General features: G+C 32.9%; 1 protein-coding gene across 1 annotated transcript; it reads left to right on the top strand.

Annotated features, from left to right (window-relative positions):
• Nucleotides 1–2901: 2901 nt before the first annotated feature.
• LOC103271478 (NKG2-C type II integral membrane protein-like) lies at nt 2902–8040 on the top strand (the record flags this gene model as incomplete). Its single annotated transcript, XM_008068947.1, has 4 exons — nt 2902–2938; nt 3719–3782; nt 5914–6055; nt 7940–8040. Coding segments are annotated over exons 1-4 (344 nt in total), but the record flags the coding sequence as incomplete, so codon positions are not given.
• Between the last annotated feature and the right edge of the window lie 4051 nt (nt 8041–12091).

The following is a 12091-nucleotide window of genomic DNA, read 5'->3' as shown; positions in this document are numbered from 1 at the left end:
CCAGCTACTTGGAAGGCTGAGGCGGAAGGATCGCCGGAGCCAGCAGGTCGAGGCTGTGGTGGCCGGAAGCGTGCCACTGCACTCCAGCCTGAGCAACAGAGTGAGACTCCAACTCAAAAAAAAAATAAATTTACTTATCTCCTCCTACAAAGTTTTACTTAAATTTAGCTATTTACATAAATATTTCTAAGAAAACATAGATAATTACTTATTATTGGACAATAGATCAGTGAACAATAAAATGAATGGTTATTTATTATTCAATATCTGACAAGGTCATATAGTCAATACGGTTTAACACTTTATCCTTCCAAGAGACATTTATTTTTGTTAGAGAAATATGATCAGCTTATTAGCAAATAACAAAATTGAATAATGGAATTTTACAAATTAGAGAAATCAAGAAGATCAATTTGCAAATTTAAGTTCAGAAACTTTTTTCATTTAAAGTTAATAATGTAGTCATCCCTCATAATAATTAGTGACAAATTAAATTCCTATGGATAGGGGATTATAATTTTTTAAAAAAACTCATCATAATAGCAATAATATTAAATGTATAAGGAAAAAAGTATGTAATTACAAGTTTGTCTAATTGTGGAAGTTATACATTAAAGATAGTATTAACAAGGCCTAAGATTTTAGTGTTTGTGATCGGGATGGAAAACATTTCATAGTTAATAAAGTTTTTGTTCCTTTTCAATCATGCTAAATATAAAAATAATTTCTAAGAGGCATTTGAAAATGGACAAACTAAATGAAACATTAGGAACCAAAGTCTCCTATATTATGGAAAAGTGTGAGTGTGATAAGAGAAACTTATTTTACATTAGTTAAGGTATGAGAGTTTTCTATTCAAATCTTAAGTGACACATTTATGAGATCTGTTGTTTCCACTCCTGCTTCACTCTGAGCCTTCACATGGCAGTCTGTGAAGATCACAGATATTTTTTGTTTCCTCATGAGAATAACCTGACCTCCCCACTAAAGAATACTGGACTTTCTGGTGACAGAAGGTATGTGTTGTTATTCTTTTCTTTCTCTAGCAACCCATTTCGTATAATAAAAAAATTATCAATGCTAGATGCAATATAAATAGGTTAAATTAACTTAGAATGAAATCTAAGTAGAACATTGGCATTTTTACTTGAATAAATTATGGTGAAAAATAAGACTAATATATCAAATATTTTTGAAAATTTCTTAAACCATTTAAATTATTGCCTGTAGAGAATTAGGCAAGTATATACACACATTATATTAGGTTTGTCAATCAATATAATTTAAAGTAAAACTTGCAATTATCAAGATAAGGAATAATTTCGTCTGGATTTTGTAACAAGTAAAAGTATAAAAATAACTATATTTAGCCGAGCCATTAAAGATAAAAATTTTAATATAAATACATCAAATTATGAATGCCAAGTATAATTTACATACATATTTTTAGATAAATGAAAGGAGTTTTATATTTAGTAAAAATAAACATGAACTCATTTTCATAAAATTCTATCTAAACTTAATTATGAATAATTGGAAGATTTTTAAAATTTGAGAAAAAATTGCAAAAAAAGATGCATCACACTGATATAAAAAACTCCTATTTAGTGAATTGTTTTATAAGCTGTAATTAAATTTTTAATGATCACATACAAATTTCAATGCCAGAAATAATTCTGGATCTCAATGTGTAGATAACTTGACCAGAATATTTCCAATTGCTTACACAAGTAAAGTGATCTTTATGATTTTGACACCGTGGGGTATTTCTTAAAGTTTGAATGCTAATGTAAGTCACTAACTAAATGTATTTTAGAGTATGAAATTACCATATGTGCTATTATTGCTTTCATTTTATAGCACTAAATCTTTAATGATTAATAAACATAAAATCATCATGAAATTAGTGGGGTTTTTTCCAATATAGTATTTTAATTTTTATCCCAGGTATTCTAATGGTGTTAAAATATTTCTGTAGAATCTGTTAAATTTATTTAATTTGTTTAGTCATTAACTGATTATTCTTCACTAATTTCTTGCTCCCACTAATAATATGTCTAATGTAGAATAATTTTTATTTACTCTATCATGATAACTTTGCTTAAAGCTTTAAGAAAATTGGAACCAGACATTTTACAGTATTTGCCTGTAAAATAAATATTATTACTGACCTCCGCAATATACCGTTTGACTATATCAGGGATCTTGTCATTTTATAAGTCATTTATTCACTTATTAAGTAAAGTTACCATAGAGCACAGTCTCTGACATCACATATCTACAGAGATGAAGACACAAAGAAGAACCTATTCACAACTTAATCTGTCCGAAGACCCAAAGAAGCAGCAAAAAACCCCTAAGGTCTCTGAATGCTCCATTTCGGTAACCGAACAGGAAAAAACACACATGAAATTAAACCTTCAAAATGCTTCTCTGGATCATCAAGAGGAAGATTTGACCTACGACAACAAAGGTAAAATATTTAGTCAATCTTCAATATTACTCTACTAGGATGTGCAGTTGGAGAGCAGAGTCCTGCGAAAGATTAGGGAATATTTTTCATTCATAGTATCAGAGCTCAGAGTCAGGCTATGATATTTTAATATGAAGACTAATTTTATTCAGGCGTTGTTAACTTTGTAGGCCTTGATCAAAACATAACAGAGCATAGTATTTACAGAAAATAAAATGTTGTATTTTGAGAGAAAGCTTAGTGTGGCAGATATTTGTTTAGAAACCCGAGTGTATCCATGTAATTTTTTGCACATGTGTGTTCTCTCATATGCAAAACTTCTAATTTTACTGTCCTTTCTCTGTTTTTCTATTTCTTTCTGTGCAGATTTGCCATCACCCCCAAAAAAGATTACTGCTGAGATTTTGGCAATAATTTGTATTGTTCTGATGGCTTCTGTTTTAAAAACAGTAGTTCTTATTTCCTGTAAGTATATTTTTGCATGATTGTTAAGAGTACTTACATTTTTTTGATTGGCATGCATCTAAGCATTTCATCATATTACGGAAATGGGCTCTCATTTTAAAGTATATACTTAACCAAAAGTAAAATATTTACTCTGAGTTTTTCAAACTATAATCATTGGAAAAAACAGTTGTTTAAATTATACATATATGTAATTACACACACATATATATTGCATTTATTTTAATAATATTAAGACATGCTTCAAGGTGAAAACATGTTTAAAAATGTAAATTCATTTCTGAAAGTGGTTATATAAAATACTGCAACAGATGATAAAGTTTGGAGTTTCAGGCTTTCTTTTTTTTTTAAAGGAATTAGTTGTATTTCAAATTTTTCAATTTTTTTTTTTTTTTTTTTGAGTTGGAGTCTAACTCGGTCGCCCAGACTGGAGTGCAGTGGCCACTCCCGGCCACCGCAGTCTCGACCTGCTGGACTCTGGCGATCCTTCCGCCTCAGCCTTCCAAGTAGCCAGAATTATTGGCATGCACTACCACGCCTGGCTGATTTTTTTTTTTGATTTATTGTAGAGATGAGTTCTCGCTGCCCAGGCGGGTTTCGAACCCGTGGGCTGAGGCAATCCACTCACCTCAGCCTCCCAAAGGCACGGGATTACAGGCTGAGCCACCGAGCCCGGCTTAAATTTTTAAATTCTTATGTGACATATTTTTAAGGTAAGACACTAAAATTATTATAAATTCTTTATGTATTAATTTTTAAATATTACTTTTATTTCTATAGTTAATGTACTACTGGAACCGAATAATTCTTCTCTGATAACAAGAACCCAGAAGGGAACATACTGATTTTCAAATTTCTGGAATTGATATAGTTTACATTTTGTCTTTATTTTAAGGCACTCAAAGTTATAACAGATTATGAGGGGGAAATAATAAAATTATGCTATAAATGCTAATAATTAAAAATTATAGAACACTTCCTTGTCTTCAACAATAAGCAGAAATACTCACTTGAGATTCCTCTTCTCTCCTTTTGTCTGTTCGCTCAAATTTTCTAGTGGATAGTGTGATAAGTGAGAATTAATTTTACTATCATAAAAAGTAGTCCCTCCTCAATTTTTTGGAATAATTTGAGGTATGATTTGTACAGCTTCTATGTGCATCTTATAAAATTTTGCTGTAAAAGATTTTAGCCACTCTAGTAGATGTGTAGAGACATCTCATAATTGTTTTAATTTGCATTTCCCTAATGATATATAATGATCAATTTACATGTTTGCCATCTTTTATATTTTATATGATGAAGTTGGGTTCACATGTTTTGCTCATTTTAATTTTTTTTCTTATTGTTTACTAGTAAGCAGAATTTGTATATTTTAGATACAAATCCTTTACCATATATGTGCTTTGAAAAAATTTTTTCTCAGCCTGTGGGGTTATCTTTTCTATCTGTTAACACTGTCTTTTGCCAACTAAAAGTGATTGATTTTAACTAAGTTCAATTTATTTTTTTCATTGAATGGCCTTTGCTCCTTGATTAAAGATCAGTTGTCTTCATTTGTGGGTGCCTCCCGTCTTATTACTTCTGATCATAAATTTCTCAGGATGTTTCTCACCTTTTTCATGAAGGAAAATTTTTAGGGTACTATCATGTGAGTTTTTTGATGGTCATAACCTTTTGCAATGACTGCAAACTATTAAACTCTCACATTGTCTTTTGCTTGAAAGCATTATTTATTTTATAGAATGTGGTATATAGATACTAGACTCATATCAATTTATCTCTTTGCAATTAATTATATCTGTACTTATATATATAAACTATATATATAATTGATGATTTACTTCCACTCAACATAATCTATTAATTTTATAGGATGAGGGGTCGGTTCACATGTTTTGCAAATTGAAAAACCTTACTGAGAAGTAGAAATCAATTTTTGAAAGTGGCTAAATCAAGTACAGTATGAGATGGTGAATTTGTTCTTTGTACTGTTAAAATATTTTTCCCAAACCTCAATTACTTCATATATTTTTTGTTTGTACAATCCTACATTTTTCAATATCTGAATGCCCAGGCTGGAGTGCAGTGGCATGGTCACAGCCACCTCAGCATCGGCATGCTGGTTCTGACGATCATTCAGCCTCAGCCTTCTAAGTAGCTGAACTACAGGTGTGCACTACCACACCCAGCTAATTTACCTTGTTTAATGTAGAGATGAGTTGCCTGTGCTGGTCACAAACCTACGAACTCAGGCAGTCCCCTAGGTTCGGCCTTCCTAATTAGGCCTCCAAGTCGGGCCTAATTTATCAAATCCAAAGAAGCTAACATCATTATGACTTATACAGATACTAATTTTTTTAAATAAAAGATTATTTTAAATATTCTAGCTACAGCAGCACAGAAGCAGACCAGTTCTTTCCAAAATGCAAGCAATCAGAAAGGTACGTAATGATTTCCAAAGTTCTGATAATAAGAGTTCATATTTTGATTGATCTTTAGCCATGCAAAAATAGCTGGAGAGTTATTGAGGGAAAATAAATTACAAAATTTAGCATAAATGTCTGCATATAAAGATTATAAGAACATATTTTCTTTTCTTTAGCAATAAATTTAAATACTCATTCAAAAATATTATACTCTATTTTGTTTTGTTGCAAATTCCTATTGCTATAAAATCATGAGATAAATAATTTTACTTTTATAAACAAGTATGTTCAGTGATTTCAAGATGTGTGTAATGTGACCTTTTGTCTGTTGGTTTGCTTCATGTGTGAACACAATTAAGAGACAAGAGACTGTCTCTTTACAGTGTGTATGTGTATGAGTAAGTGGGTTTTTAATTATATGTACATCCCGTGAGCATACCTAGATATGTTACGTACATATATGATAAGCCTTTGTACATTAAGTTTCATTTTAAAGTATTCATATTGTTTCTCGATAGTAATTTGCAATGTTTCCTCAGCACATAATTTTAGTTGTCCAGAAGAATGGTTTACATATTCCAACAGCTGTTATTACATTGGAAAGGAAACAAAAACTTGGGAGGAGAGTATGATGGCCTGTGCTTCTATGAACGCCAGCCTGCTTTATATAGATGATGAAGAAGAAATGGTGTGATTTTAAATATTTCAAATACTTTATTGAAAGCTTATTTCAGCCAGTAATATATATATATATATATATATATATAATATATATATAATATATATATATAATTTTTCTTTTTAATTGGAGTCTCACTCTGTCGCCCAGAGTGGAGTACACTGGCCGCTCCTGGCCACTGCAGCATTGACCTGCAGGGCTCTGGTGATCTTTCCTTCTCAGCCTTCCAAGTAGCCAGAACTACAGGAACGTGCTACCATGCCTGGCTTATTCTTGATCTATTGTAGAGACAAGGTTTCGTCATCTTCTCCGGGCGGGTTTCAAACCTGCGGGCTCAGGAATCCTCTTACCTCGGCCTCCCAAAGTGCTGGGATTATAGGCTGAGCCACTGAGCCCAGCTCAGCCTTCTATTTCTACCATTCCCAGCTCTCCTTTGCTTCTGTTTTTTATTTGTTTTATAGCTTATAGTTGAATGTAGTAGGGAGTAATGCAGAGAATGCATATATACCACCTGGTCTTGGAACACTGTATTCAATAAAAAGGAAATCAGATAAAAATGAGGGCTGATATAGTTTTAAATGATGTGGTTCCTCTAAGAAACAAGTAAAGAGGAGTTTGAGGCATATGTCATTTATTTTCTTGATGGCAATTTCTTAACTCCCTTCTAAACCACAACTCTGAATATCTGTGAAAAACATATTGATTTAGTCACAATATCTGAGAAACAAATCCACAAACTGGAAACTTAAACAAAACCATGCTGTTAGTTTTGACAGCATGGGTGACTATTAAATTATGTTACTCACATTTTTTTAAAAATAAATTAGAAGGTGGATAAAATTATTAAGTTAAATATTTAAGAATTCTCTTTAGATCAACACTATTCGAAAGCATATATAAAAATGGCCAACAAGCATATAGAACTACTCAACATCACTAATCATCAAAGAAATATCAATGAATATTACAATGAGAGGCCAACTTACACCACTCAAAATGACTATCAATAAAGAGAAAAAAATAACAGATGATTACAAGCATGTGGACAAATCAGAACATTATACACTGTTGGTGGGAATGTAAATTAGTACAATATTATGGCAAACAATTTGGAGATTTTTCAAAAATAAATGCAGTACTGCCTTTTAATCTAGCCATCACACTACTGGGTGTCTACAAAATGAAAACCAATAATATTATAAAAAACACTCACTTATACATTTTCTGTTGCATTATGCACAACATTAGAGATATGGATGCAATCTGTGCCCATTAACAAATGCTTGAATAAAAATTTTTTAATAAATATGTATTATGCATATATATATGCACGTACACCATAGGCATTTGTGTTTATATACACACACACACATACACAATAATACACACAGAAACATACTGCGGGAAACACTACACAACACAAAAGAGCAAATCATGACTTTGGCAGTGACCGGAATAAAACTGGAGGTTATTAACATAAGTGAAATAAATAAGAAGCAGAAAATCATATACTACATGCTGTCATAGTAAGTGGATAAATAATAGGTACAAATGGACATAAAGAGTAAAATACAGACCTTGAAAGCACTGAAGGGACAGAGAATGGGAGGAGAGTGATGTATGAGAAATTATTTAATGAGTTCAATGTACATTTTTCAGATGATGGTTTTACTTCAACCCTGAACTTCACTACAAGGCAATATATACATGTAACAAAAACATGCTTGAATACCTTGAATTTACACAAAAAATGTAGGCATGACAGAATTTTTTTTGTTTAGTATATTGTTTAAAAAATTAAAGATCTTATGAAAAATACACTATTTGTACTTTTAAAGGTAATACAATCTATCATAATGGTTACTTACATGAGAATTTTTTATTTTCTGTGAGAAACTTCTGGCATCTCTCGTACGTGAAGCATGGATTGGAGTCTCCCGTAACAGCAGTGATCATCCATGGGTGTCAATAAAGGGCTCAATGTTCAAATATAAGTAAGTATTTTTGGAACAGTGCTATACAGAGAAAAAAATATATAAAAGGAAGAAAATCAAAGAATAATATGAATAAGCTTATGTTGATTTTTAGACATGAGGAAAGATTTTGGAGTTAGTACAGTGTTGAAATAAATATTACATAATGTGCTACAGTACACCCCCTAAACCACAATTTCCCTCTCTGTGGTTTCATTGCCCAGGATCAACCTCAGCCAAAAGTATTAGTAGAAAATTTCAGGAAGAAACAACTCATAGCCGGGCTCGGGTGGCTCAGCCTGTAATCCCGCGCCTTTGGGAGGCTGAGGTGAGTGGATTTCCTGAGCCCACGGGTTCGAGACCTGCCTGGGCAGCGAAACCTCATCTCTACAATAAATCAAAAAATCAGCCGGGCATGGTAGCGCATGCCTGTAAGTCCGGCTACTTGGAAGGCTGAGGAGGAAGGATCACCGGAGCCGAGCAGGTCCAGGCTGCGGTGGCCGGGAGCGGCCACTGCACTCCAGTCTGGGTGACAGAGTGAGACTTCAACTCAAAAAAAAAAAAAAAAAAAAAAAGAACTCAACTCATGAATAGTTTTAAATGTGAACTGCTATGAGTAGCATGATCAAATCTTTGGTAGTATTGATCTTTCCCACCTGAAACACGAATCATTGTTTTGATTGGAGGATCCATGCTGTGTATGCTACTTAGCGTCCATCACTTATAGTCATCTAGTTATCAGATCCACTGTCTTCATAGTGCTGTGTTACTTAATAAGTGCTTTGTTTACTTAGTAAGAGCCTCAAATGCAAGAGTAATGATGTAAGCGTATTGCTATAATTATTATATTAAATTATTGGGTATTGATAATCTCTGGTGCCCAATTTACAGGTATGTATGTAGAGAAAAAACATAGTATTTACTCGTATGAGAATTGGCACTATTCATGGTTTCAGGAATCCACTGGAGTTAATGTCTCCCTCAAAGTAAGGGGGGAATTTAATTTTGGTTAATAACCGACTATTGTAATACGATAAATGTTCTAACCTCTTTTCAGGGTATTATTTTCTTAAAATACATGGATAATTCTCTTATTTCACAGATTATCACCCCAAAATAAAATGAATTGTGGCTTTTTCTTCACTATAGGATAAAAGAATATTTTGCTCAATGCAACTGTGCAGAGATACTCTTACAAGTACTTGAGGCAGACAAATGTGGAGTTTCACGACTTTATAGTTGTAAGCATGCGTTTCAAAATTCAAATCCCTGAGTCTGGAGTCTATCAGGTAATTTTATATTTTATGAAATAAAAATAATATTTTGATTACATAAGTCTGAAAATGTATTATGTTGTTTGTTTCAGCAATGAAAATAAATTTCAAAATTAGTTACTAAAGAATAATATACACACCACCAAGTGCAGATATCGCTGCTGTTGTGCCTGACTCCTTTTCCTGGATATTAGATTTGTGTCATTAAACCTTTCGAAAAGTTACATGTTATGTCAGTCTGTTTGTGTGAAATATTAAGAATAGGCAAATTTATAGAGACAGAAAATAGAATAGCGGTGGCGAAGGGCTTAAGGTGATTTAGAAAGTGACAGCCAATAGCTACAGTTCCTTCTTTTGATAGTGGTCTTTGTTGGAACTCAATATATTAAAATTTTTAAATGCATGAAATTTATATTATGTGCATGACACCTCAAATAAAAAGAAAATGCTCACTTTTTGTAGTTTATAAATGTGTTAATTGGGTTTCACATGAATATGTCAGATGTGCCTCTCTAATCTTAATATGAAGTGGACATATTACTCATTTGGAAATAAATAAATAAATAATGACATCAAAAAGCTCTCATGGGATTTACGTTTGGGACTGCCTTAAATCTGTCACATAATTTTTAAAGATTATGGATCTTTGTAGTGTTGACTTCAACAAAATTCAGGATGTGATCCAATGTTAAATTTTCTTTAATTTCTCTCTATCACACATTTTGTAATTTTTTAGTTTTGAAGTCACACAGTAATATATGTATTTTACTTTCTTGTTTTTGTAAATGGCATCTTTATTTTAAAATTTATTTTAGAAATATATGTTGCTACAAGTGTAAATACCGATGAAGTTTGCATGTTGATCGTATATTCACTGGCTTCATTGCTTTTATGTATTAACACTAAACTTTCAAGTATAGATTTTTCTGTATTTTCTAAATAATCAGCTATTTTATCTGCAAATAATGACACTTTTATTTTCTCTCTCTAGGTGTAATGATTTTCTTTCTTGAAATAGTTTCACTGCGAGGTGTTTATTTCTTATAAATGGAAGGTACAATAAAAGTTCTATGCATATTCTATGCATTATTCCCTGTTTGGTAAACAAAATTCATTTATGTTTAGAAATTATCATCTTAACTTTCTCGAAGGAATATAACAATATTCTAATTTTTCTAATCGATTTTTTATCTAAGGATATTGCATTTATCTTATTCTTATCAATATGTTTTCGGCATATAATGCTCACAATGTAAACTACGATTATTGTTGGGGACCGACCGCAAAGATCTGCCTTCTGACATGGTCGAGGAGACTGATGACCCCGAACGCATGGCACATCTGGGAAAGCGGTGGTTCTGCTTCTCCTGCTTTGTTATTCATGCTGCTGGTGGAAACCCTAGAGGCTGAGAAACTACTGTTCACTCAACAACCACAGAAAAAGGACTCTGGAGGATTGCAGGGAATTTTACCTACTCACCCTGTGGTTATAAGCACAGAGAGGAACAATCAAAGTCCGTCCTATACTGTCCGTCCAGAAATTCTTATTAGATTACTAGACAAAATGTATACCCCCTTGAGGGGAACCCCCAACACTATGTTAAGAAACTGGGGCTAGCATTACAGGGGTCCTGAAGGTCGGCCTGCGAATGTCCAAGCTGGAACCCACTGCCCTTGCCAAGGAACTGTAGATAAAAACTATGGATATCACGAGCTCCTTAGAAACAAACTGGAACCATTTGGTCTTGATTGGAGGCGAGTCAGAGAGACATGGGGTTGCTGCCAGTGGCCTAACATTTGTAAATTGTTGTGCCAGCTTTACTAGCAGGACCCCAAGAAATGTCAGTGTTTTGGAGATTGGTTTTTCTATAGCTACACAAATGAAAGTTTAGTTCCTTGTGGCAGAAAGCGTTTGTTAGAGTGTACCTGATCATAGTTAAATATATATAGCAGGATGACTTTTGCTGTTATGTGATTTCGAGGAAAAGATTAGATATTAGTTTTAATACGTAGATTATGCTTAATTTTGAAAGGTCATGGATATTCAAGTATAGGGTAATGGTGTTTATGTGTTTTGAGTGTGTTTAGTTTTAAAGGGATAATTGCATAAGTTTTTTGCTTCATAGCTGTAAAGAAAACAATTGTATCTAATAGTTTAGAAATAAGAAGAGCTCGTGAAAAGTTTCACATGACTGTCCACCTAACTGTAAAAAATATGAGAATAATACTCAGAAGTTTGCACATGACCATCATTAATGTTTTAAGAAACCTGTTTTGGAAAACTTGAGTAATGTTTAGAAAAGGTTTTTCATGTATGTCACCCAAAAGGTTATGTAATAAAAAGGCATATAAATCACAGATTTACTGGCAATAAACGAGCCGTACCACACAAGCACTGGGCCTGTGTCCACCCGTTCATTCGCTGACGCTGCTAATCCTTTGGGAAATCCTGAACCTTCTGGAGCTGGACTCCAGTAGATTATCTTCAACGTGGTTTTTTTTTTTTTTCTTTTCTTTTCTTTTCTTTTATTCTCTTATTTTTGTGTAAGGAGTCTTACTCTACCTCCAAGACTATATTGGCTCAATTATGGCTTTTTGCATTTTCTAGCTACTGCACTCAAGGAATCCTCTCTCCTCAATCTCCTTAATACTTGGTAACACATTACATGCTACCACAAGGAGTAATTTTTTTTCTTTTCTTTCGTTCCTTTTTTTATTTTTATTTTTTTGCAGAGATATGTTACCTAGGATGGTTTGGTTTCCTGGATTCAAACAATCCTCCTACCACAGCCTACTAA

The sequence above is a fragment of the Carlito syrichta genome, unplaced genomic scaffold (genome assembly GCF_000164805.1).
Source record: "Carlito syrichta isolate Samal-C Ts95f unplaced genomic scaffold, Tarsius_syrichta-2.0.1 Scaffold311695, whole genome shotgun sequence".
Lineage (NCBI taxonomy): Eukaryota > Metazoa > Chordata > Mammalia > Primates > Tarsiidae > Carlito > Carlito syrichta.
This window is presented reverse-complemented; position numbering and strand designations above follow the sequence as displayed.